At 39.8% G+C, this 27,356-nt stretch overlaps 1 protein-coding gene, 1 long non-coding RNA gene and 1 pseudogene across 2 annotated transcripts in view; 2 read left to right on the top strand and 1 right to left on the bottom strand.

Moving 5' to 3' along the window:
• Positions 1-2,348, bottom strand: part of ADAM19 (ADAM metallopeptidase domain 19) — a 75,430-nt gene extending 73,082 nt beyond the window's left edge. Inside the window, exon 1 of the mRNA XM_016167065.2 lies at positions 2,136-2,348. Within this exon, the coding sequence (XP_016022551.2) occupies positions 2,136-2,202 (67 nt within the window). The 5' untranslated portion in view covers positions 2,203-2,348. The remainder of the gene's footprint in view (positions 1-2,135) is intronic.
• Positions 2,349-2,410: 62 nt separating this feature from the next.
• LOC107521902 overlaps positions 2,411-27,356 on the top strand; it is a 41,259-nt gene continuing 16,313 nt past the window's right edge. Inside the window, exons 1-2 of the long non-coding RNA XR_004951835.1 lie at positions 2,411-2,499; positions 12,222-12,349. This is a non-coding gene — a long non-coding RNA (uncharacterized LOC107521902). The remainder of the gene's footprint in view (positions 2,500-12,221; positions 12,350-27,356) is intronic.
• LOC118606147 lies at positions 3,446-3,564 on the top strand (annotated as a pseudogene).

The raw sequence follows: 27,356 nt of genomic DNA, 5'->3' as shown, positions 1-27,356 counted from the left end.
AAGTTGGTTGGAAACGTAGTCAGCAAGACGGCCATGGGCCTGATATCACAGAGGCCATGGAAAGTATCTGGATTTTATTATAAATAGACTTGGAAGGCACTGAAGGGTTTAAACATAAGCAATATGATCTATACTCAGTTTTTAAAAGATTGTTCAGCCTGCTAAGTGATGATTGAGGGTAGGGTCCGGGAGAGGCGCAGGAATGAGAGTAGAAGCAGGAAGGCAAGGCTGGTGACTTGCAGGAGCCCTGGTGAAAGATGGTGGCTCAGACTAGAATGACATCAGTGGAGAGGAATGAAGTGGTTGGATTCTGGGTATATTCTGGAGGCCAAGCCCATGAGTATTATTGCCAATGAACTTCAGTTTTCTCATCTGTAAAATGAAGATAATGATTCCTGCCTGCCCATCTACAGCATTACTGAGGAGAGTCACTGTGAGCTTGCTTTACAACCCACAAAGCATCATCACAGGCACCTAAGCTTCCTAATGGCAAGTCTGCTTTTGGAAATCATTTCCTGCTTCCCAGTGCTCCTTCATCCTCATGACAATCCTGGGAGGTAGGTAACAAGATTCCTTTTGCAAGAAAGGCAAATCGGAACTTGTTTGAGGAGTGACCTCAAACATTCGTTGCAGACAAAGTTAATAAAGTGGTCATTTTCCAAGACCTAGGCAAATTAGTCTGCATAAGAATAAGCCAAATCTATAGGATTCTGGGGGGTGAGGATGAGGATTCCAAAATCCATTCTGTCTAAACCAATCACATCAATCACACAGAATGTAATGAGTGATAAAAAAAAAAAAAAAAAATGGCCATAGTTGTTCTGTTAGAGTGGCGGGATTACGAGTGATTAACTTTCCTTTCAGATAACTCATATAATGTATTTCCAATCAAAATATATCCTAAAAAATAATCTCATTATCTTAGTATTAGTTTCATCATATTGGTAAATATCAGAAGCAATGCATTCATTTATTCATTATGTTTTCTGAGTACCAACAATGGACCAAGCACTACGCTAGGTGCTTGATATACACATATTTATGTATGTGCCAGAGAGGCATAGTCCCCACTTTAGTAGCTCTGATAAGTCTAGATTCTTTGCAGTGTAAGGACTTATATGATATTTAATGGGATATTTAAAGGAATGAAATGACCTTTATGACGCAAAAAAATGCTGAAAGCAATCTAAGGCTCAGTAACAGAGGAACATAGTACATCTTAAGAAAAATTGTTCAAAACTTGGAAATAAGGCAAAGAGCAACGAGGATGTCCTTTCAATGTCACATTGTAGCATTGTTTAACAGGCCCTCACATAGATCACTGAATTATCTAGGGGAATGTACTTTTATCTGATTTACTATTAATTATAAGACGGCACTCCATTATGTGTTAACTGTAGATTTCCACCCGGTAGAGATGCAAATGACTTCAGTATGGTAGATAAGTGAGAATTATGGTTGTATAGTTCCATGGAGCGTTGACCACTTTTGCATCTGTCCCAGTACATGATTTCAATATTCTTCCCCTAGCGCCTGTATCACCCCTGTTCCTTGGATGCTCTGAACCAGCTTTATCATTCCACTCACTGCCTCGTTAATGAACTGAACAAATCTTTACCACCCATTCATCCTATGTTTGTATGCCATGTTTTTAACTTATTGAAGATTATGCTTCTGCGATTTCTTGAATCAATTTGTAGTCATCCAAATCATGTTTTTGGAGAATTTAACGATGTGGGAAATGCTCATTATGTAAAGTAGAAAATGCAAGACACAAAATTGTACGTCTGGTGTGGTTCCAATTTTCTCAGAATGTATTTATGGGAACACACACGCACACAAAGACTAGAGAAAAGAGGAGACTAGGAAAGCAGCGGAAGGAGAAGCCCAAACCAGAAAAACACAGGAAAAAGAGAGAGGGAGGGAAGCCAGGGAGAGGACCGGCGTTTTCTGCCTGCTCAGGACCTCCACCGCCTCCCCGGGCGCATAACGTTGGAACAAAGCCGGGGCTCCCAGGCTTGTGGCCGGAGGGGGCGCAGCCCCGCAGAGTTGCAGGGGACAACTCCCAGGTCCCCGAGATACCTAGCCCACCCGGCTCCATCCCCTCCCCAGCCGTCCTGCGCCCTGCCACTTACTTCTGGTCCATCCCGGCAGGACAAGCGCCAGCAGGCAGAGCCGGGCGGCGCCCACGCACCCGGGCATGGTGGCAGCGGCCCCTCACGCGCTCCACGCTCACAAGCACTCGGCCATGCCAGCCCCCCAGCCAGGCGGCGACGCGTCTGGAACCCACTGCTCTCCCTGCGATTCCCAGCCCAGCTCCTAGCCATCGGCCGCGAGCTCCGCCCTCAGCTCTGTAGGGCTCCGCCACCCAGTGGAGGAGGGGACACGCCCGCCTGGAGGGGACGGGAGGGGCTGCCGGGGGAGGAGCCCGCGGGACCCCTGGGGACCCAGGCCGGCTCAGGTGACCCGGAGCAACCGAGGGACGAGGATTCCTTCAAGGTGGGCGCGGCCTGGGCGCGGGTCGCGGGGGGCGGGGACGGGGTCCTGGACTCGGGCTTCCAGGAGTTGATCGGGACCCCTCTGTGCACAGCGGCCCGTTTCCTCTGTCCTTCACTGTGCTAGATGTCTTGGGTGGCACTCAGAGGCTGCTCATCCAGCATCGGTCCCCAAATACCGCCACCCTTGGAGGCAGGCTTCGAAAGAGTTAACCGAACCACCACGCACAAAGAACAAAGTGCTATATGGAACCGTTTTCTTAGCAGGACTCGCGAATCAAGGAGCAATTCCTTCTGACTGGGAGGAGGGAGTGGAGTAGACATCTGAGCTGGGGAGGAGGAGGAGGAGGATTGGAGCATCAGGCAGAAGAAATGGCCTAGACATACTGGGGTGGGAAAGCCCAAGGGTTGTATTGGGGGAAAACCGGAATTTGGAATGGACAGGATTTAGGGCTTTGGGGGAAAATTAGGGAGTTGAGACCAGAAAATAATAACTATCACTTATTGAGGCTTACTAACTGCTGGAATAGGAAATAACGACGACTGGTATAGCACTTACTAAGTGCCAGGCACTGTACTCATCACTTTATATCCATTAACTTATTTCATTAATTAATTTAGGAAAAGAACTACATACTTTTTAATTATCCTTTAATATGTGCCAGGGACTCTGCATACATCATCTCTTTTAATTAGCCCAGTAATCTCCTGAGACAGGTACAAATATGATCCTGTTTTAAAGGTGAGAAAACCAAACCTAAGATGCTGATTTGCCCAAAGTCAATGACCTCTTTTAAGGCTTAATCTCCAAATACAGTCACCCTGGGGTTAGGGCTTTGACATATGAATCTGGGTTGGGGGGGAGGGTGGGCACAATTCAATACATAACATTCCATCCTCTGCTCCCCACAAATGCATGTCCTTCTTCCATGTGAAATGCATTCACCCCTGTCTGCGGCCATGCCACCCTGAACAAGCCGGATCCCATTTGATCTCAAAAGCTAAGCAGGGTCAGGCCTGGTTAGTACTTGAATGGGAGACCACCTAGGAAGACAAGGTGCTGTAGGTGTTAAAAATAAAAAATATAAGGGATCGTAAGCTGACAGGGTCCTTGCAATCTGTGAGGTCAACCAAGGGTTGCCTCACCTAAAAAAAAAAAATAATGCATTCACTCCATCCCAACAGTCTTAAACCATTCCAGTACCAACTCCAAGTTCAGTGTCTCAGCTAAATATCATCAGATATGGGTGAAATTTGAGGTATGATTCATCCTGAGGCAAAAATCCTCTCCATCAAGTGAACCTGTGAAACTAGTCAAGTTATGTGCCTCCAAAATAGAAGTATAGGGTAGACATTTCTAACCCAAAAGAGGTATCAGAAAGGAAGGGGTGATGGGTTCAGAGCGCGTTCAAAACCTAGCATGGCAAATTTTACTTAAAGCTCTAGTACAGTTCTCTGGCTGGATTCTCTGCCTTCTGGGCGTAGCGGGGCAGTAGTGTCATCTCCATGGCCCTAGGAAGCAGCCCCCTCACCCCTGTGGCTTTTGGGGGATAGCCCTGCCTCTGAGGCTCTGTAGGAAGAGCCTGGCTCCCTGAAACCAAGAAAGAAATAGCCTTGCCCTCCAGGTCCATTTGCTCTAGGCACACTGTGGGAATGTCAGCCCTGATGATCTCTGAATCACCTTCAGGGTCATTCTTGCCTTTTCCTGAAAGATAAAGCATATTTGCAGCCAAATAGCTCTATTGTCCTGTCCTGTAGAATTCCAAAAGTCCAAAAGCCTTTATTTTGTCCTGCCTCTGTTCCCTTCAGTCCATACTGGAAGTGTCTCACTGATTCTATAGATTGCCTACTTACAAAAGGCATACAAACTCCAACCTTAAATTCGCTTCCATTTGCTGGCACTCAGCTGATCAATATTTAATCAGCATGCACACTCAAAATTGAGAAGTAGCTCACAAGAGAAAAAGTCCAGTGGTTATCGCACTCTGACCAAGGAGTGAGAATCTTCCTAGTTCTGTCCTCATCCAGCCCCCCAACACACAAACTTATTATGCACAGAAACAAACATATATGCAACTTTTGACCCCTTGGAAGCCTTCCCATTTATTTGTAAAGAATGTATTTGTTGTTTATAAAGAATACTACATCTCTACATATTCTTTAAAATATTTATGACATTTAACCTACATTTCTGGGAAACTATTCTAAAAAACAATCTGCAATGCACACGAAGATTTATGGACTAGAAATGTTCAGAGTAGTGTTATTTATAATAGTGAAAATATTGGAAAGAAACTAAATATCTAATTGTGAAGGAACAGTTAATAAATTACAGAATATCCATCTGATGGATTATTATGCAGCCATTTTAAATAACATTTACAAAGAGTTTATACTCTGATGTTAAATGAAAAAAAGTAAGGTCCAAGATTACATTTAGGTATGATCTCAGTTATGTAAATGAAAGCCATTTTTTTAAAAAGACTGGAAGAAAATGTACCAAAATGTTTTCAGTGGTTACCTCTGGATGGTGAGATCATGGATGGATGAAGGTTTTGGTTTGGTTTGGTTTGGTTTGGTTTTTCTGGTTTTTGTTTGTCTACTTTTTTTTGCCTCCTCCATTTTCTACAATACATGTATGACTTTAGCAGAGGGTGTGGGTGGGTAAATAGTAAACGCAGAAAGGAACGCAGAAGAAATAATGGTTTATCCTAGTGTCTGGGAGAGTTTTGTGTATTTGACTTCTCTACACATGCTGGATTCTCTCCTCTGATATTAGGGAAACTGAGGTAGACTTAGAGCAACCAGGTCCAAATTTCAGGAGTGTAAGTGACTCAAGTCACTGTTCCCCAACAGTACACTATCATGATTAGGAGGTGGCCATCCTACCTGGATTTAAATCCCTTTGCTGTCCTTAACCTGCTGTGTGACCAGGGGCAAATAAACCTCTGTGATCTTGTTGCTTATCTATAAAGGATACTGATAATGATAGTTCCTAGCTAAGGAAAAGAGTGACAATAAGGAATACATATCATGGAGTCATTTTAACCAAGCTGCCCAAATTATTAACATGATGAAGGTTGAGGCATGAGGAAAGGCTCCATTCTTGTTCTAACTAGCCTGAGAACTTAACATTTTTTGAACTTTCCAGGCCTATGTCAATGCCTGGATATGTATCTGACCTCCAAATAACCCTCTAATTACCACCCCCCACCATGGACTCATATATACAGGCCACCTGATTACCCCTTGAAGGACTCAACAAATAAATCCACCTGACATTTATTATCCAGACACTGGGACTGATCAGACCTCCTGGCACTCATCATGCTGAATTGCCTGACACCTGACTGATAACAATCCTGGACCAACTAGGGCTAAGAATGTAGAACTGATAATTGTCAAGAATGTAGTTTTTACAATAGTAACTTTTAACTTTTCTTCTTTGGAACACGTCTGGGGTTTTGTCTAGCTGTGTTCCCTCTTTGCAAACTCCAAGACCCTTGAACAACTCTTTACCATTTATTTCTAGCAAAGCCTCTAGACTATTTGAGTTTGTTCAACATAGCTCATTGGGATTTTGTGAGGCTTTAGTGGGTGCTTAGCACCTCTCACATAGTAAGAGGTCAATAAATTCTAGCTTTTATTATCTTTCTTTTACTGCTAACAAGGATGGGTGGGGAGCTTATTCATAATGCTTAGCTGGTGCTTTTAGTTGTGTAAAGTATGAAGAATCTAATTATATGCTGATTCTTTCGTTATTATCAGAGATAATGATCATGTTACAGCACAATTGCCTTTCTCTTACCCTGCCTCTGCTATAAATTCTTAGCCCCTGGTGAACAGGGGCTCAGCCTTTTCTTTGTCTCATCCTCCCAGCATTTGGAAGGCACAATATATGTTGAATTAAATCATTAATTAAATTATTAATAATAGTTATTTCATTCTGGCTCAGCACAAGTTGCTTATGGGAAAACTGTTTTGATTAGCCTTTACCGTGAGAAAAATGTTGGCCCTGTGATCATTACCCCAGCTACTAGCTACCCCCCAAATCCTCTGTGCTCTGCCTGTCCATCCCTCCTCCAAATCCCTGCTACCTGCTGATCTTTTTACTATTTCCATAGTTTTGCCTTTTCCTGAGTGTCAAATAATTAGAATCATACGACATGCAGTCTTTTCAGACTAGCTTATTTTACTTAGCCCTATTCCTTTAAGGTTTCTCTCTGTCTTTTCGTGGCTTGATCATTTCTTTTTATCACCAAAAAATATCCCATTGTTTTGATGTGCCACCGTTTATTTATCTGCAGGGGATCTTGGTTGCTTCCCAGCTTTGGCAATTATGAATAAAGCTGCTATATATACATCGCGTGCAGGTTGTTGTGTGGACATAGTTTTCAGTTCATGTGAGTAAATATTAAAGAGCGCAATTATATGTTAAGAGTATGTTTAGTTTTATAGAAAACCGCCAAACCATCTTCCAAAATGGCTCTCCCATTTTATATTCCCACCAGCGATAATTAAGGGTTCTCGTTCCTCTACATTGTGGCCAGCATTTGGTGGTGTCAGTGTTTTGGATTTCAGTTATTCTAACAGCTGTGTAGTGGTACTTCGTTTTAATTTGCAATTTTCTAATGAAATATGTTGAAATCCCTTCATGTGCTTATTTGCCATCTGTATTTCTTCTTTGGTGGGGTGGCTGTTCAGGTGTTTTGGCCCATTTTTAAATCAGGTTGTTTGTTTTCTTATTGTTGAATCGTAAGAGTTCTTTGGAGATTTTGGGTAACAGTCCTTTATCAAATGTGTCTTTTGCAAATATTGTCTCCCAGTCTGTGGCTTATCTTTTCATTCTCTTAACATTGTCTTTCACAGAGAAGAAGTTTTTAATTTTAAAAAGTCCTGCTTACCAATTATTTCTTTCATGGATCGTGCCTCTGGTGCTGTATCTGAAAAGTTATTGCATACCCAAGGTCATCTAGGTTTTCTATATTATCTTCAAGGAGTTTTAGAGTTTTGCACTTTACATTTAGGTCTGTAATCCATTTTGAGTTAAATTTTGTGAAGAGAGCAAAGTTTTTTTTATCTAGAATCTCTCTCTCTCTCTCTCTCTCTCTCTCTCTCTCTCTTTTATATGTGGATGTCCAGTCCACCATTTTGGAAAAGACAATCTCTCCATTGTATTGCCTTGCTCCTTTGTCGAAGATGAGTCAAGTATATGTATGTGGGTATATCGGTATATCTCTGGGGACTCTATTCTGTTCCATTGACCTATTCGTCCATTCTTTTGCCAGTACCACTATATCTTAATTACTGTAGCTTTGGAGTAAGTCTTGAAGTCAGGTAGTGTCAGTCTTCCAACTTTGTTCTTCAATATTGTGTTGGTTATGCTGGGTCTTTGCCTTTGCAAACTTTAGAATGACTTTGTTGATATCCACAACATAACTTCTGGGATTTTGTTTGGAATTGTATTGAATCTACAGAACAAGTTGAGAATAACTGACATTTTGACAATAGATATTTTATGAACATGGAATATCTCTACATTTATTTTATGAACATGGAATATCTCTACATTTAATATCTTTGATTTCATTCATCAGTTTGTTATTTTCCTCAAATAAATTTAGTACACATTTTGTTAAATTTATACCTAAGGATTTCATTTTTGGGGGGAGTGCTAATGTAAATGGTATTGTGTTTTAATTTCAAATTCTACTTGTCCATTGCTGGTATGTAGGAAAGTGACTGACTTTTGTATATCAACCTTATACTCTGTAGCCTTGCTATATTCCTAGTTTAATGAGAGTTTTTATCATGAATGGATGTTGGACTTTGTCAAATGTTCTTTCTGCTTGTATTTATATGATCATATGATTTTTCTTTTTTATCTTCTTTATTTAGCAGATTACATTAATTGATTTTTGAATGTTGAACCAGTCTTGCATCCTGGGTCAAATCCCACTTGGTCATGGCATATAATTCTTTTTAAACATTGTTGGATTCTATTTGCTAATATTTTGTTGAGAATTTTTGCATCTACATTGCATCTATATTGATGAGAGATTATGGTCTTTAGTTTTCTTGTAATGTCTTTGCCTGGTTTTGGTATTAGGGTAATGCTGGCTTCATATAATGAGTTAGGAAGAAATATTCCTTCAGCCTCTGTCCTCTGGAACAGATGGTAGAGAATTAGTATAATTTCTTCCTTAAATATTTGGTATAATTTGCCAGTGAACCCTTTTGGGCCTGGTGCTTTCTGTTGTGGAAGGTTATTGTTCATTGATTCAATTTCTTTAATGGATTTAGGCCTATTCAGCTTGTCTATTTCTTCTTGTATCACTTTGGCAAATAGGGTCTTTCAAAGAACTGGTCCATTTCATCTAGATTATCAAATTTGTAGGGATTGAGCTTTCATAGTATTCTGTTATTATCCTTTTAACATCCATGGGAACTGTAGTAATGTTCTCTTTTTCATTTCTGATACAGTAATTTGTGTTTTTTCTCTTCTCCTTGTAGCCTAGCTAGAGGCTTATCGATTTTATCAAGCTTTTCAAGAACCAGCTTTTGCTTTAACTGATTTTCTCTATTAATTTCTTATCTTAAATTTTATTGATATCTGCTCTAATTTTTTATTATTTATTTTCTTCTACCTACTTTGTATTTAATTTGCTCTTCTTTTTCTAGTTTCCTAAGGTAGAATCTTAGATTATTGATTTTACATCTTTCTTCTTTTCTAATATATGCATTCAATGCTATAAATTTCCCTCAAAGCACTGCTTTTATTCAATTTCGCATATTTGATATGAGTTTTTGTTTTAAATTAGTTCAAAATATTTTTTAATTTCTCTTGAGATTTCTCTTTGTCTCATGTGTTATTTACAAGTATATTATTTAATCTTCATGTATTCTGAAAATTTTCAATTATCTTTTGTTATTGATTTCCATTTTAATTCCACTGTGGTCTGAGAGCCTATATTGTATGATTTCTATTCTTTTAAATTTGTTAAAGTGTATCTTATGGCTCTGAATGTGGTCTATAGTGATGAATGTTCCATGTAATCTTTAGGAGAATGTATATTCTGTCGATGTTGATGAAGTAGTCTATACATGCCAATTATATATAATTGATTGATAATGTTGTTGAGTTCAACTATATCCTTCCTGATTTTCTGCCTACTGGATCTGTCCGTTTGTGATAGAGGAGTGCTGAAGTCTCCAACTATGATAGTGAATTCATCTTTTGCTCTCTGAGATTCAACAGTTTTTGCCTCACATAGTTTGATGCTCTGTTGTTAGATGCCGACACATTAAGGCTTGTTAGGTCTTTTTGGAAAATTGTAATGTCATTATGTAATGTCCTTCTTTAGCACTTTTCTTGGTTTGATGTCTGCTCTGCCTGGAATTAATATAGCTGCTCCTGCTTTCTTTTGAATAGTGTATTTTTCTCCAATCATTGACTTTTAATCCATATGTCTTTATATTTAAAGTGGGTTTCTTGGACACAAAATATAATTGGGTCTTGTTTTTGATTCACTATAACAATCTCTTTTTTAATTGGTATATTTAGATGATTGACAGTTAAAGTGATTATTGATATAGCTGGATTAGTATCATATTTGTTACTATTTCCTATTTGTTGCCCTTGTTCATTGTTCCTATTTTTGTCTTCCACTCTTTTTCTGCCTTTTGTGGTTTTGTTTGAACATTTTATATAATTCCATTTTCTCCCTTTTCTTATCATATCATTTACACTATTTTTAAACTCTTTTTAGTGGTTGCCCTAGAGTTTGCAATATACATTTATAGCTAATCCACTTTCAAAGAACACTATACCATGTCACGGGTAGTGGGAGCACTTTATAATAACAAAATAATCCTAATTCCTCCTTCTTGTCCCTTGGATCATTTTCATTCATTTCAGTTATATATATTTATGTATATATGCATGCATATATAGGTACATATGCATACATATACGTATATATGCATATATATGCTTTTATATATGCTGATGCTTTGTTCTCAGGTGATGCTAATGCTGTTGATTAGGGAGCACATTCTGAGAACTACTGCTCTTGGATGCCATTGAAAGGGACTGCAGTCATCTTTTTGCCTCATTTCCAAATTTTGGATAATTTTTTCAACATTTACCAACATTTTAAAAATCAGGAGATTTATTGTTTAAAAAAAATAACCCGTACCTTGGCTTCTCTTGAAAAATTAGAAGTTTGGGCAACAGTAAGCCCAACTTCCCCCATGTTGACAACTGGCTGGAGATCAGTATCAGCTGCTCCTTTTAGGTAAAACATTTGTTCTCCATTCCGTCACAGTCACCAACCACCCACAGTCTGCATTGCTCACTTATTTTATAGGCATTCGGTTTTGTTATCCCTGAAAAAGATGTGGAGGACATAATACAGAATTTTGAGGAGGGACATGAGAATAGCTGGGTAATCCCATCTGATTAGTTCAGGTACCCAGAGATGGCTTCACAGGAGTGCGACCCAGGCAGTTGCATAGGACCCCACTCTCAGAAAGGCCCCGCACTTGGCTTAATTCTCTGCTTTTGCTATCTGGAAATTCTTAACGATTTTTTAACAAGGGGACCCACATTCTCATTTTGTATGGAGACCCACAAATCATGTGATTGGTCCTGCAGCCGCCCCACGCTTAATGGTAACTTTCTCATCACCCGATTGCTAAGAGGGTGGGGGAAGAAACTTCCAGGATCGGAGATCTGAGGGGTGCTTCAGAAACCATCTTATTCATTAGACAAGGTAATTATTTCATTGTATAGTCAAAGCTACCAAGGTCCAAAAAGATGAAATTGACTACCTCAAGGTCATGGACAAACCCTGGAAATCGGAGCCAAATTGGAAATCTAAAGTGATGAGTCTGCAAGGCAGTGAATACTAAGGCTTTCAGTGATTTATGCATCTGATGTACCACAGCACATCAATGAGAAGGTTCCTGTTGGTCACTAAGCTCAGTCAACTTTGGTTGATCTGATTGAAGCAGAAGGTCAATAAACCTGAAGGTGTGGGGGGGGCGGGGTGGGGGGGAGATGTCTTTAAACAGATCAAGAAAACTATATTAAAAATCTACTTTAAGATAAGGACTATGAAGAAGGAAAACATTATATATGAACTCCACCCCTGTGTTTGTTACAAAAGGCAGACCTCCAACTAAACCACATAAAGTGCCAAGGGCAAGGGCATTCATGGAATGCCAATATACCACCTGATTGAAAATGCCAATCTTGGTTCAAGAAAACATTTAATTTCAGCTGGCCCCACTTGGCTAGAAAACAGCTCAGTGACTTGTAGGCCTCAGTTTCCTGGTTTTAGGTTAATGGCTGTGTATACCCAGTGAGAGAGCTGAGTTTCTGCAGCTGGCTGAGTGGTAAGTTGGACTAGGAACTAGGCAAATATGTCAACTACGGGTGGCCTTGCACCTGTTTACATTTGTACTTGTGGTTTGAGTTGGGTGGAACCTCCTCTCCCATCTATCTGCTCCTTCGGAGGTAGTCAGGGAATCAAGACCCTGGGTGTGGAACACCATCCTACAACCACTGTGCTTGACTCGGTGATGGGCATGTGGCCCTAAGCTGGACGAATGAGCATCCTTCCTAAGACTCTCACAGCCCCATCAAAGAGTTGTTTCCTTTTTTCTGAGATGGTGAACCATGGTAATTTGGGGTTGTGAGTTATTCTTTTGGTACCATTTCAGGAAAGAATCTGTCTGAAAATGAAGTCAAATAGTGGCAAGAGAAAGAAACAGAGAGAGGGGCCTAATAATATTATTTGAACCTGTGGATCCAGCCATGTCCAAAGTGAACCTACCCCTTGAACAATTACGTAAGCCAAAGTTTTTCTTTTTTGCTTAAGCTCGTCTGAGTCAGCCACAGTCTGTTCCTTGTGGCTGAAATTATCTCACTAATACAAAAGCTTTCTCCATACGAGGCACTGTGCTAGATGCTGGGATTATAATAGCGGAAAAGACACATATCATTCCTATCTTTGGGGTACTTAAGAGTCCAGTGGGAGGATGCCAATAAGCAAGCAACCACACAAATAAAATATAGTAATTACACGTTGGGATTTGTAAATAAGAGGAGCAAATAAAGAGAATAAGAAAGGACTATTTTTGACAGCATGGTGGGGAAGGGCTCTTAGCTGAGTGTCTTTTAAACTGAGACTCAGTGGTACGAAGAACAGGGGAGAGGAAGGGAGTTCCAGGCAGAACAAACAGGAACTTAGGCTTAAAAGGATCTGATTCATTCAAGGAACTGAAAGAAGGCCTTCATTTATTCACTCATTCGTTCTTCACCAAACATCTATTAGGCAGTGGCGTGGTGCTAGGCACAGGGAGACAAAGATAAATAAGAGCCATCCCCGACGAGCTGGCAAGACGTTTTGAAAGCCATGAAAGTGTTCAAACTCTGTCTCAGCAATTCTACTTCTAGGAATTTAGTCAAAAGAAAAACAAAGAGGGATGCCTCCAAAAATATAGCTACAAGGACATCCACTGCAGCATTACTTATATGTTCAGCTCTGTATTTAAGTTTAACGCACATATACGTATTGAGTGCACATATCATAAGTATACAGCTCAATCATTTTCACAACCTGAACACACCCATATGATTGATACCCAGATGAGATTGAGGATATGACCAACACTCCAGAAGCCCTCTTTTGCCCCCTTCTGGTCACAAATCCCCCTCCCAACCAGGGTAACTATTAGCCTGACTTCTAATAGTATAGATTAATTTTGCTTCTTTTTGAACGTTATATAAATGGAACCACACAGTATGTGATTTGTAGGGGATAGGGGCTGAGTTGGGATGTCCTGGCTTCTTTTGCTTAACGTTATGTTTGGGAGATTCCACTACATTGTTTATGTAGTTATAGATTGCTTATTCTGTATTCTACGAGTGGCATGTACCATGAGTTATTTATCTCTTCTGCTATTTATAGATATTTCGGTAGTTTCCAGACTGAGTCTATTATAAATGATGCTGCTGTGAACATTCTTTTGGTTAAAATATATCTGCATTTCTATGGAGTATAAACCTAGGAGTGACATTGCTGGGTTAGAATGCTGGGTGATAGTATATGATCCGCGTTAGCAGATATTGCTAAATATTTTAACAAAAGTGATTCTACCAATCTCCACCCCCACGGCCTTTCTAAGAGAGTTCTGGTTTCTTCAGATTCTTGGTAACACTTGGTAGTTTCCCCTTTTGAAATTTTGGCCATCTGGTAGGCGTGCCCATGTCAAATTGCACTTCAATTTTCACTTCTCTAATGATTAATGAGGTTGAAAAACTATTTCATATGATTATTGGCCACTGGATACCCTGTTTTCTGAAGAGTCTGTTCAAGTCTATTTCCCATTTCTTACCGAGTAGTCTTTTTCTCATTGGTTTGCAGGCATTCCTCAGACATCCTGGCTATAGGCCCTTGGTCAGACCCGTGTATGCAGATATCTTCTTCCTCTTTATGAGGTGCCTTTTCACTCAGTTTTGATGAAAAGAAATTCTTAATATTGATATAGTCAAATTTATCAAATTTTTATGGTTAGTTTTTTGAGTCATATTGAAGAAGTTATGCCCTACCCCCAAATCAGAAAAATGTCCTCATGTGATTTCCTCGAAAAGCCTTACTGTTTACCTTTTGTATTTAGATCTGCAATCTACTTGAAATTGATGTGAGGTGAGGAGGGCATCTGAGGAGGAGGGAGGAAGTGGTATGAACAGCAGGGAAGGGAAATACAGAGATAGACAGAGATCAGATCAAGTGGCTTCTGTATGAGGCTGAAGTGTTGAGCCTGCATCCTGAGGGTAATGGGGAGCCCCAAAAGGATCGAAGGCAAGGACTGATGTGCTTGATCATCTTTGCTACCTCTGCAGGGTACAATGCCTGAAGAATACTATTACAAGCGGGAATGGTATTAATATTTTCTGTCTCCTGCACCAGACTCCATGAGCTCTAGGATATCCTCCATGAGAAGGATAGTTTGAGGAAACTTTTACAAGAACCTCCACTAAGCCACTGTGTTTCCATGTTTTTCAGCATAATCTTCAGCAAGAAATGCCTTTTAAAACACAATTCGACTGAATTTCACTGAACTGTATTTAAAAACATCATCATCAAAACACTGCCCTAGGTTACCAACTGCATGATGGCAATGACCATGTCCATATAACTCTTTTGATTATCACTATAGACTCTATGTCTGACATGATGCTTGTCCCACGGTGGGCCCATGATATTACTATTATTGCTAGGTATGTATTTACTTATGTATTTATGAATAAGTGGATGGATCGATAAATGATTCAAAATGCCTTGCAAATTACAAAGTTACGCAGATGTGAACGATTGCTGTTAGCAACCATCTCAGAGCTATATTTCTGAGACTATCGACAAATTACTGGAGCAGGAAGTGGGAGTAGATGCTGTGAGAAGAAGAGTTGTGAACTAACACCAACAACGAGTCAGGCCCACCCAGTACACCACACTGGAATGACTCAGACTCCTTCCTGGGTCAAGCGCCTCCTCCATAGTCTCACTTCTCCTTACACAGACCATGAATAATTTCAGTGTACATGGAGAGCATATTTCAGAGGCCGGAGATGAGAGGGTTTTCTTTGACGACTCAAAGATTCCATCTCAAAGAGAGTACAACATATACACAAGGTAGTCTTCTCTGAACTGAGCCTTGGGTTTCAAAAAGCCACTGCTGTAGATATTTTGAAAGTGCATTTGGCTCCGGAAGAGTCACCAGGGACCACTTAAGTGCATCATTTCCTCCCTGCCTTTTGAAGCTTATTGATTAGGATCAATTGCAACGCCCCTCCCATGAGTTCTCTGTAATCAAAGATCTCTAAGTAAAAAGTAAAGCCAAGGAAACAACTTTAAAAGGAGAAGTTTGCCCAAAGATTAGCAGTGCAAACTTCTAAGCCACAACTTCTTCCCAGTGTCAGCATGCTTGCAAGTTTTAAGAATTAAGATCCCAGATGAAGAAGGGCTTGTTAGAAGAAATAATTTTTTTTTTTCCCCAAGAACCGAAAACCTTTTTGATGGATGAAGCCATCACTTAAGATCCATAGCTCTAGGCTGCACTGATGGGTTAGTAGTTTTAGATGACTGTGGGGATATTTCCAATACCAAGCACATGAACCTTTTTTATTCAACAAGTAAGCCGACGGCTAAGACCATGTTCTCAAGAAACCTTAGGGTTCAAGGTGAAGGAACTTTGGGAAGATGCAGATATGTGTTGGATTCCAACCTCCCCTCTACAGTGCCTTTTAAAGTAATCACTTTGGTCAAGTTAAAGAACATGCCTCCCTGAGCTTCAAATTCCTCATCTATAAAAGTTCACGGGTGATCTGAGGATTAAGAAAAAGATATGGAAAAAAATTTAGCACTGTACCTGGCATATCATAAGTGTTGAATAAACAGTTGTGCTGGTGCTGGTGCTGGTGGTGATAATGATACAATGATGATGATGATGATGATGATGATGATGATGGATGGTGATGATGATCCTTACTATTATTTTACTCTAAAGCAATCTGCAGAAATATAAAATTAGGTTCATATTCAGAATCTAGTTAGAAATATGAGCTGGCATCCCAAATAACCATAGTACCAAGCAGTATTTGAGAACGACTAGCAACTTCCTATCTTCTTTCTTTTATCCAAGTTGTCCCATCCACTGGAAAAGATCTTTCACACCATGTTCACCTTTTCAAATATGGCCAGACTTCATTTCAAATTCTGTTATTCCATGAGGTTCTCTTGGATCATTCAAGTCAAGTAAGCTCTGTGCAAGTCCCCCGTGCTCCCACCCTTCATTTATGTGAGTCCCCTGCAGCCTTTCAAGAAACACTATTTTCTACAGGAGCTAATTTAGTGAGTTTCTGCTTCTTACAACCAAAAAAGCTCTGATTTAGATATCACCCAGGAATGTGGTTTTAAACATATTGAGTGTGAGGGAGTTAGAAACAAGGGAGGGTGGGAAGCAAGCCACACAGAGGGTGGGATGTGGGACTCACAGACTCATCATTGAAGCTGGTATAGATCCCATGAGATCTCTGTGGAAGCAAAGAGAGATAAAAGACAGGAAACGTGACTAATTTCAAGAAGAACTTAGATAAATTCTTGTTCTGTATGTAACCCCATTACCGTCGAACGCCTCATGTGTGTTTGGCTGGGCAGCTACCTAGGTCCTGGGAGAGAATGCAGAGAGGAGCGAAACACAGCCTCTGCCCTTCAGGAAATTACGGTTCCCCCTACAATGTCTCCTAAATACAGACTGAGTGTCAGGATGGCTGTCTCACAGTTCTTTCTGTCAGGGGTCTTAAAGCCCGAGATGGAATAGGACAAAATCATGCTAAATAATATAGTCAAAAGTGCTTTGTAAATGGAAAGTAGTTTCGTAAATATAATTAATGTTAATATTCAGATTAGGAATAATAATAAGTATGGAAGACCTACTGTGCCAAGCACAGTGGCAAATCTTTTATACATATTTCTTCTCGAAGGAGAAAAGTACCCTATAAGTAGGTACTACCGTCCCATTTTACAAATAAAGAAATGGAACCTCGGACTGGCTAAGCCTTCGTACAAGGTCATGAAGCTAGTGAGCAGGAGAACTGGAAGTAAACCCACATTTATGTTCAGCAGATTTTTGACAGAAGCGCTAAGGTGATTCAATGGAAAAAGGATGATCTTTTCAATAAATGGTACTGGAACAACCAGATATCCATATGAAAAAGATAATTTTTGAACTTTACTTTATATCATATACACACAAAAAAATTACCTTGAAATAAATCATAGAGCTAAACTATACGCTAAAACTACAAACTTCTAGAAGAAATCATAGGAGAAAATATTCACAACCCTGAGGTAGGCAAGGATTTCACAGACATAAAAGCATAAACCATAAGAGGAAAAAACTGATAAATTAGACTCTATGAAAAATACTTCTACACTTTACAAGACACTACGAAGAAACTGAAACGGCAAGCCACAGTCTGGACAGAAATATTTGCAATGCAAATATCATATTAAGGACTTTTAACCAGAATATATAATGGACGCTGAAAATTCAATAAGAAAACGATTTGAACAGATCCTTCGGATGACCTAGAAATGGCAAAAAAAAAAAAAAAAGCACATGAAAAGATGTTCAGCATGATTAGTTATCAGGGAAATGCAAATTAAAACCACTATGAGTTATCACTTTCTGCCACTGAGAATAACTAAACATAAGATGACCAACAATATCAGGTACTGGCGAGAATGTGAAACAACTGGAACTTTCAGCCATTACGTTTTGGCAAACAGTTCAGCAGTTTCTTATTAAGTTAAACATACGCTTATTCTAGAACTCAACAATTCCACTTTTAGGTATTTGTCCAAGAGAAATGAATGCACGTGCCCACAAAAAGACCTTTCCAAGAATGTGCACAGCAGCTTCATTCATAATAACCCCGAACCGGCCAATGCAAATGGCTAGACAGCTTATGGCACATACATTCAATAATATATTACTCAGCAGTAAAAAAAAACAATTAATATATGCCAGAATATAGATGAATCTCAAAAACGTTATGCCGAGTAAAAAAAATCAGGAACAAAACACTACATACTTTGTGATTCAGTTTATATGGAATTCTGGAAAAGGCAAAACTAAGCTGTGGTGACAGAAAGTAGATCAGTGGTGGCTTGGGGTATAGATGGGGGAGGGGATTGGCTGGAAGGGGCAGGTAAAAATTTCCTGAGGTGATGGAAGTGTTCTAAGTCTTGATTGTGGTGGTGGTTGTGTGGGTGCACACATTCGTCAAAATTTAAAGGGATGCATATTATTATGTGTAAATTATACCTCCAAAAGAATCATTTAAAAACTGAAAAAGCCTTGACGTATTGTGAGTTTTTCCACAGGCGCCGCCTCAGGCAGAGGGCCTCTGTGGGGAGACATGCTGAGGAAGATCACGGGAAGTAGGCAAGGGCAGGAAACCTTCAGGGCATATACTCATTTATAAAATCACTTCCATTTTGCCAGGACTTTTCATACTCTGAGAGGTGGCAGTCCCCCCTGCCCTCCGCCCCTCCCCACGCTCAGGTCCCCTGTCAGACATGGCATGAAGGCCTGGCAGGAGCAGGGCTGCCCAGAGGATATCGAGAAAGGAGCCATTTTTTTCCACTCAGCCCCCTGAAACCTAGGACAGACCGTCTTAGTCCCAATTTCTCTGTAAAAATTCCCGTGGCCTCTCTCCTCCTCCAGCCTCACACGCCTGCCTTGCTTCCTCAGGAGTCTGTCTCTCTCTGGCTCTCACTCAGCTGCCAGGAGTCCCTCGTCAGGTCCCTGGGCAGCACAGAGACTGTGGTAGCCATAAACTCCCGAGCCGTCCGCCTTCTCCTTCAGAGGAGCCACAGGAAGCATTAGATGGAATAAATCTCACAGTCACAAGCATTCACTCTCATAAGTACTGTTCTTTTAAAAAGCTGGAAAGTTAGATTTGAGGAGTTTGGGGCTATTATTAGCACCGAACGCTATAAAAAGGAAATGCCATGGACAATCTTAGATGGCTGTATTTTTATATGGGATAATTCAAGCTTCCTTCTCAGAGTTCCCAGTCATAAGAAATCCTTAACAAAAATACTAGCACAGGTCACACCCTCAAACCCAGCTCAACATTGCTGAAACCCACTGGGACTAGTCAAGTCAGGACTGACTAGGAGAACTAAGACCGCATTTTTAGCTCGTTTTTATGGCTTCCTCTTTCTGAGTTGCTCAGGTCTGTCTTGCCAGGGGAAAACAACCAATTAATTGACCTACGTACAAATATTTATTTGTTGTGACCGTGCGGAAGCGGCGTGGCAAAGGGGTTGATGTGCAGGCTGTCAGACTTACCCCAGCTTGGTCCCCGGGGGGCATCGGACAAGTTGCTCAGCCTTTCTGAGCTTCCCCTACGCCACGGGGACTGCGAAAGTCTAGTGTCTTTGGGAATTCCATACTCTGTCTTCATACACAAAGCACACAGACGGGAGAAAGAAAGAACGAGAGAAATGGTAAGATCTTGTGTTGGTGAAGTTGCTTAAAAAAAAAAACATGCGCTTTAGTCTTCAGACACTGCTGGGCCCCTGCTTGTGAGCAAAGAGTTAGCCTAGATATACTGAGGGTAGCAACAAAAAAAAGTTTGGTGACAGTCTAAATGTCTAACAGAAGTTAAATGCACATTTAGATATAATTGATGAACATTTACACAAAGCGGGTCCCAAAATGGTATGTGCAATATGGGTCCATTTGGAGGGTATGACCCGAAGTAGTGTTTCTATTAAGAATTTCTTGTACCAGGAACTCTAAAAAAAAGCACGAGTTACTCTCTTATAAAAATACAGATATATAGGTATCTGTATTTGTATTTATGTATACGTGGAGAGAGAGAGAGAGACAGAGAGAGGAGAGAGAGAGATCTATAGGCCTTGGCTTAACACAATGGTTTCATGTGTGGATGGTGTTTTTGAGTGGGTTTTTGTTTCATTTACTTGTATTTCTATAGAGATGTACTGCTTTTATGTAAGAAAAAAAAAACAAAAAATGAGAAAAAAGTTTGATCAATCTAGAAAACAGAACAAATAAATATAGCACAATAAGTAAATAATCAGTGACCTATTTTTCACTTGACATTTTTAAAAATTCCAGGCCCTTTATTTAGCTTCCTACAAACATACTGATTCACTGGGTGACTTTGGGCAGGTTCTTTCCCTCTCTAGTCCTCAGTTTTCCATCTGTAAAATGCATGAGTTGGGTTGGGTCAGGGATGGTAAATGACTTTTATCTTGAATGTAAACTTCGTAGCATTGACCCCTACCTGGATAACCTCTGTGGTGAGAAGGAATTTCTACAAAAAGCCAAGAGCTCTGTGACTAACAATGTCTATCACGGACACAAGATGAGGAGTGGCACGGGAGGGCCATGCAGTTCCCATATGTAGACCAGATAACTTTACGGTCTCTTAGAATCCTGTGAGTCCAGGGCAGCTTTAGGCAAAATCATTCATGTGAATTTGGAAAGTTATAGAGGTTAGGGGCACCTAAATCCGTGTATCCATTTTGGTTAGGCCGGAGCAGACCACTAATTTTCCACCTTAATTCACAGAACCCAAGGCATAACTTGGGATTTACTGAAGGAGAAAAAGTCATGGCAGTTGTGTCTCCATTGTATTTGCAGCCATCACCTTCCACCCTAGGAACAAAGAATAAATCTGCAGCTGCTATTTCAACTTCTTATTTCACTGCAAAGCAATTTAAACCCCACAGCTGTCAGAGGCATAACCCTGATTCTAGCTTTGTCATTGGTCCATTTCTCACACTTTGTCGCTTTTTTTAACAGCCACACTTCTGGGGGTTGAGTCAGTGAAGGCCACTTCTCCTAATCATCACCCTCCCAGGAAGCAAAAGTGGTGGGCGCTCATTCCCCAGGGGACTTTCCAGTATGAAGGAGAAGCTTTTCTTGTCTTGATTTGATGGAAATAGAACCCCCATCCACTGGTAAGCAGATGGGGATACCTTGGCAAACATCGGCATCAGGCTTTCAGCAGCTTGGCTATTTGGAGGAAGGGGCAGTCCAGAGGGTTTTCCTGCCTCTCGAGTTAAGCACACTAATCTACCCTAGCTTCCACAGAGAACAGCAGGCCGTATTCAGCAACAGCTGTGCCTTCCAAACCAAGACGCTGTTCAGAAAGATGAGCCGAATGTGGGCTGTGTGTTTCAGCAGGATTTGGTGGGACTTTCCTACTCAAACGGCCCTTTGTGTGCCTCTAAAAGATGAGGCATTAACCTCACACGTGGCCAAAGCATGATGGATGACCTGGAGTTCTCAATTTACTTTTGGCTGGCGCTCACAAGTGAACCGTCAAAAATGCCTGGGTATCTGATGAACAGCACCCAGCTTGTCCAGACTTGTTTTTGATGGAGTGGGTGGATCCTGGGGTTTTTGCTCCATCCAACCAAAGCTGGACTGTCACAAAGGCTGACTCCAAAGTTCCTCTCAGGGCAGCGGAATTTAGTGTCTTAAATTGGTAGGCTCTATATTCTTCTTTGTTTATATTTGGCATCTTTACCTATTTCCTGGTCTTCTCTGACATCTCCCCCTCTGTTGCAAGATGTGGTCCTGCCCAAGACTGGGGCATCAGGAGAAGGGGCCCTGTGCTCAAGTAGCTTCCTAGTTCCATAAAGTCATCTGCTTGGTCCTGTTGCCACGTAAGACACTTTCAAAATGGAGTGGTTCTGGACTCTCTTCTCAGGCCAAGGGTTTTCAGAAGCTGACCTGCTGGACCCCTGCTTATTACATAAAATAGCAGTCACAGTGGTATATAGTAAGTGCTCAATAAAGTCTACCTTCTATTACTCCAACAAATATTATTAAACATATAATATATTGCAGGTATGGTGCTAGGTCTTAGAAATAATGCACAAAGCAAGAAAGACAATATTCACTCAGAGCTTCAAGCAGCAGAGGTTGGTGAAGAGAAACAAGGAAACAAGATAATTACAGATGGTGATAAGTGCTTCGAAAAAATGAAATCATTTCTATGCTTATATTTATTATTGGTATAAAAACCCTCCTGGTTAATCTCTACCCCTTTATCTATGTATTGGGAGCCACTCTCAAAATTAAAGAGAGTTTAATAATTGTATTAAGCATGAGCTTTAAAAGGCATTGAACTACTGGCTCTTAAAGTGGAGGGGGGTGGGGAGAGAGAGAAAGACAGAGAGAAAGAGAGAGAGGAAAAATGGGATGTGGGTGGGAATTAAATCCTGATGCTCTCTCATAATTCCCAAATGGCACTTTGTGAATCCTTGCCTGGCAGCCTTCAGAATCACCTGGGGAGCCTTTAAAAGATGCAGACTCTCAGCTCTCATCCTTAAATATTTGAATTCTGGAGGTCCAGAATGTTTCTTAAAGTTCCCTGCTAATTCTGATGGGCAATCAGATATGAGAAGCGCTGCTCGTCAACTAGCCCATGAATCCCTTTAGTCACTGAGGCTGAAAATACAGGACTGTGTCTGTTATTCTATTGGTCACCATATATTTATTTTCCTAGTTTCTAGGGCATTGGCCTTAGCTGACTCTCAAGGAGCTTAGAATCTAGCAGGAGATATAAATGAAGGTGCTGTGGAAATATAAAGCAGAAACAACTAACCTAGTCTTTGAAGGTTAGAGAAAACTTTCTGGAGGGGAAATTCTGGATGAGTTAGAAGGTGCATGTTACAGAAGATACAAAATTATACTGGATTACAGCCGATAGAAATTAATTTTTCCCTCATATAAAAAGTATTAAGGAAAGTAATCAATCCATCCTGGTATTATGCTTTAGATTCGCCTCTGTTTTTTCCACCATCCTTAGCCTGAGGCCAAGGTGGTTGCTCAGATTCTAGCCATCAGTTCCATATTCCTGCCAGTATGAAGGACAGAGGAGCAAAGGACACAATCGCCCTTTTGAAGAGTATTTTCTGGAAGTTGAACATGAAGCTTCCATTGACATCTTACAGTCCAGAACTTCGGTACTTGGCCACACCTTGCTTCAAGAGGTGGAGCACAGCTAAAACTATAGAGTGAGTTCTGTTACTAAAAAAGAAAAGGAAGCCAGCCATTGGGAGACAAACTGGCAGAGCTCTAAGCTGAGATATGAAGAATGAGTAGCAAAAGGCAAGGGAGGTCACAAAGCAGGAAGGGACACCATGCTCTATTCATCATCCTTCAGATTGTGACCCAAAATTCCCCCCTAGAATGAGCCTGCCTGCCCTAGCCAATCAGTGCTCAGCTCTAAAATGACCTCTAAAATGACATTAAAACCAATTATGTCACTGGAATAATGGCTGCTTAGAGATACCCACTCCCTCTGGTCTGCAAGAGAACTCACTCTGAAATTTCATCATTGAAATTTACTAGGAAAAATTACTGAAACCATTTGGAAAAATTTGCAGCCCTAATCCTTTCATACAATTAATTATGGTACATCTGCCTGAAGCAGTATTAGGCAAACGTGAAGGTGATCATTTGTGAAGCTATATAGGATATGAAAAGCAGCTCATGATAAAATATTGAGGAAATGCAAATTCGTATATATGCAAAATTGGGCATTATAATTGTGACTATGATTGTGTAAAAATTGTGCGTATATAGACAATTAGAAAGAACATCATAAAATAATTATTGAATGGGTTAAAGGTTTTTTCTTCTCTGAAAATTCCTTTTTCTATAATTATACTGTTTGTTGTTACACGACAAATAAAATTTGAAATAAGTCTTGCAAACTTGACATGGTGTCAGAGGGAAGCATGCTTAAGAATCACCCGAAGAGCTCGTTTAAAATGCAGATTCTCAGGCTCTAGCTGGGGAGATTCTGATTCTATAGGTCTGAGGAATGGCAATATTTTTTTTTACAAACATCCGGGTCCTTTTGTTGAAAGTGGTGCATTGACTAAATTTGAAAAACACTGCTAATGCTAGTATCTCAGACACCTAATAAAATATGGAGTTGGGACATATCTATGCCAAAGCATCCAGCTTTGTTGTGCTAAAGACTCTAGGCCAATATTCTGCTACCATCGTTGAAGAAACAGTGAGAAAATTTAAAACAAACACTCTGTATTAACAAAATGGCTTCTCTCCCTGGTCTATGAAGTAAAATATTACTAAAAATTACAGCTTTGATCATTTTTCTTTTAGTCTTCCAAGTCAACTTGAAGCTGTGTGATAAAAGCACCCCTGGTATTAATAATTAACATATTTCCAGTTCTCTTACAGTCCCCACACACCCTGTAACTTACCCCATGGCTTTCTAATAGGCCTGACACAAATTCAGCTATAATCTGCCTTTTTGAATGAAGCATGGCAATTTAAAACTCTACATCCGGATAGCGCAATCTGTGTAAGCTAGCCCTGTGATGATTCTACACACATTTTATTCACTGAATAAAGTGACCAGCTTGTCTTGGTTTGCCCTGGAGTTTCCTGGTTTTAGCACTTAAGAACCCCATGCCCCTGGACCCCCTGCCCCTCATTACCAAGCAAACTGGGATGGTTGGTCACCCCACACCTTTCCATTGCCTATGACCTATGCCACTATGTACAGCTTAAAAAAAAAAAAAAATTCTCCAGGAAAGGTAATCGACCTTCCCAGTATCTCACGGAATACAAGCAAACACTTAGTTTTTAAAAGATGTTCTTTTAAAAAGAATACATGTAAGATGCTGTTCATTATTTTTAGAAATAAAACATTTCCCTGAAGTGGTTTCAGAGAAGGAGCCAGAGGTATAAAGGTGTACAAAACAGCCCTGCCCATCATCCCTGGTTTTCTGTAAGCATTCATCCCTTAGTGAGAAGTTTACTAAGCTTTTTGTGTTTTACTATCAGAAAGGAGACATGTGAGGTTGGGTCAGGATGCAGAACATAGAAATAGAGTAAATATGTCAAAATTTTTCATTAAGTAAAATTAAATAGATGGTAACTCTCTTTTACACTTAATTTTAGTTGTTTTACTCCAGTATTAATTTTATTGTGAAGCCTTTTTATTTTTTCTAAAACCCTAAAAAGATGATTCAGAAAGCTAAAAAAGGAAGTGCTTCAGCAGAATCTGTTCCAAAATGTAGAACAGAAAAATTTCAGAATTACCCTGTCTGCCCACATTAAAATTATACTACCTTAAAATATTGTAACTCATAAAATCCCCAGAATTTCTTTTCAAAATCAGTTCCAACTACAACTTTCAAAAGTAGCTTATACTTTTGGATCAGGAATAATCATACTGACAGCTGGTTTACACTGTGAAAATTTAGCACATTTGCCCAATTGAATTCTTGGGTACAATATCAACTCTTATTAAAAATCCAATTTAGTAAACAGCAGCAATTTACAACCATTAGTTTCAGTTCTTCAGTCTTTTAAGACCATCATACTTAGTACAGAAAACATTTGGCCACTGCCTTCTCTCAGTAAAAGATTTAAGGAGACCAGTACAGAAAATCACAGGCAAAGTCAACAGCTGAAAATCAAAGCCACCAGCTCTAACTGTATTACTATTGTCTAGAGTGGATTCTGTGAGATGTTAGTAGATGTTACGTAAAATGAAAAGGGGTTCTCAAGATAAACAGATTCCTGGAGCACTGTGATAAAGAGTTTAGAATGTTTCTTCACCCCAAGACTTTTGAGAACCTTAACAATGATAACGGACACTCTCCAAATTGGGGGCACAGCATGTTTCTCAAACTTATTTGACCACATATCATCAGAATACCTAAAAGTCTTGGGTTCCAACTTAGAGAAATACTGCTCTTTCCTGTTTAACTTTTGAGAGAAGTCAGCTACTTGAAAGTTGGGACTAAATCTGCTTTCAGTCTATTTGCAGTGAAAACAGTTTTTATTTGCAAATAGGCACAGAACAGTTTGACATTCTAAACATACTAACATTTCGACTCTTTTAAAAGAGGCTATTATTACAAATATCATTACATTTCAAATTATAATAAGAACAAGGCAATGAGACATATTAGAAAGTGGTCGTAGCTTCAAGCTTAGAGAATTTTATTTTGATGATGTAGAGAAACAGATGAATTAGTGTGAACGGGGCAGGGATTTGTTAAATCTGTAGATCTCTAATAAGAGCCAACAGTGGTTTGAGGAACTATAAATGAGCAGATATGGGCATTTACAGTTAGGCGTGCTTATTTGCAACAGACTACTTTTCTACATAAGAGTTACCAATATTCTCCAGCCCAAATTATACTGTGGATTTGTAAACAATCAAAACTTCTGACTTCTGATCCTCGCACTGAGGAAGATTTAAAAAGTTGCCCAGTCTTAACAGTCACTAAAAAGACTGGGGAAGGAATTGGTGGTGCAGGGATAGCCTTAAGGCTGGTAGTTAGGAAACAATGAACCATGCTCTCTGTATCATTACACAGGGATGCCCCTAACCAAATTGTCTTAAGAATAAGGTATGTGACCAAACCCAGTTTAGTCAACAAAGTGTTATTAAAATAAAATGGGGTAAAATGAGTCAAATTGTTGGATACATTTTTCCTTCATGGTGTAGACATCAAATGTGAAGACAATCAAACATCTTTTTAGTTCTGATGTGACATTCATGTTTGCTTTCTACCAAGAAATTCAAATTTGCTCTTTAACTACCTTGAAATGTCATTGCACAGAGTAATAAAAAAATATAAAATATAAAAATAAAATTTTTATTGGGGAGAGGAAATTTTACATACAATTAAGTATAAGGTTGATGAAATGTATTAACAGTCTTTGCTTAGGGAACACACACAGATTTACTAAGAAGCTAAAAGCCTAGAACAGGTTACAACACAATTTCTAAGCCATTTTAAGTAACAAGATCTCAATTTGCATAAATTATACAGATCATTGAGGAAAAAAGTGTAATGGTTTGTGGCTCTTTCCGATCATCAATTCACTCTGTGTCTTGTAGATCTCTTTTACCATGATCCCATCTCTTATGGTCCTGATCCCATTCTAAAAAGGTTCTCTCCATCCATAAGTGGGCACTTACCAAGAAGTCACATTGCAAGTAGGATTTTTTTGTTCATTGTGTATTAAACAAATTCCACATGCTCTTATATGAACTCCATGGTTCTAAAGACAGCTGCTTGAACCAAATCTGGAAGAGCTCTTCCATTCTGAGGAGTGATTAAGTCACATGTACACATGTGTAAAGGGATTGGAAATGGCATTGGAATATGTGCACATCTCTGATAATATGGTTTTAAGTTTCATGTAAGCTAATAGGACCTGTGCAATTCTGGAGACTATTAAGTA

Source organism: Rousettus aegyptiacus, unplaced genomic scaffold, assembly GCF_014176215.1.
Source record: "Rousettus aegyptiacus isolate mRouAeg1 unplaced genomic scaffold, mRouAeg1.p scaffold_m13_p_7, whole genome shotgun sequence".
Taxonomy (NCBI): Eukaryota; Metazoa; Chordata; class Mammalia; order Chiroptera; family Pteropodidae; genus Rousettus; species Rousettus aegyptiacus.
This window is presented reverse-complemented; position numbering and strand designations above follow the sequence as displayed.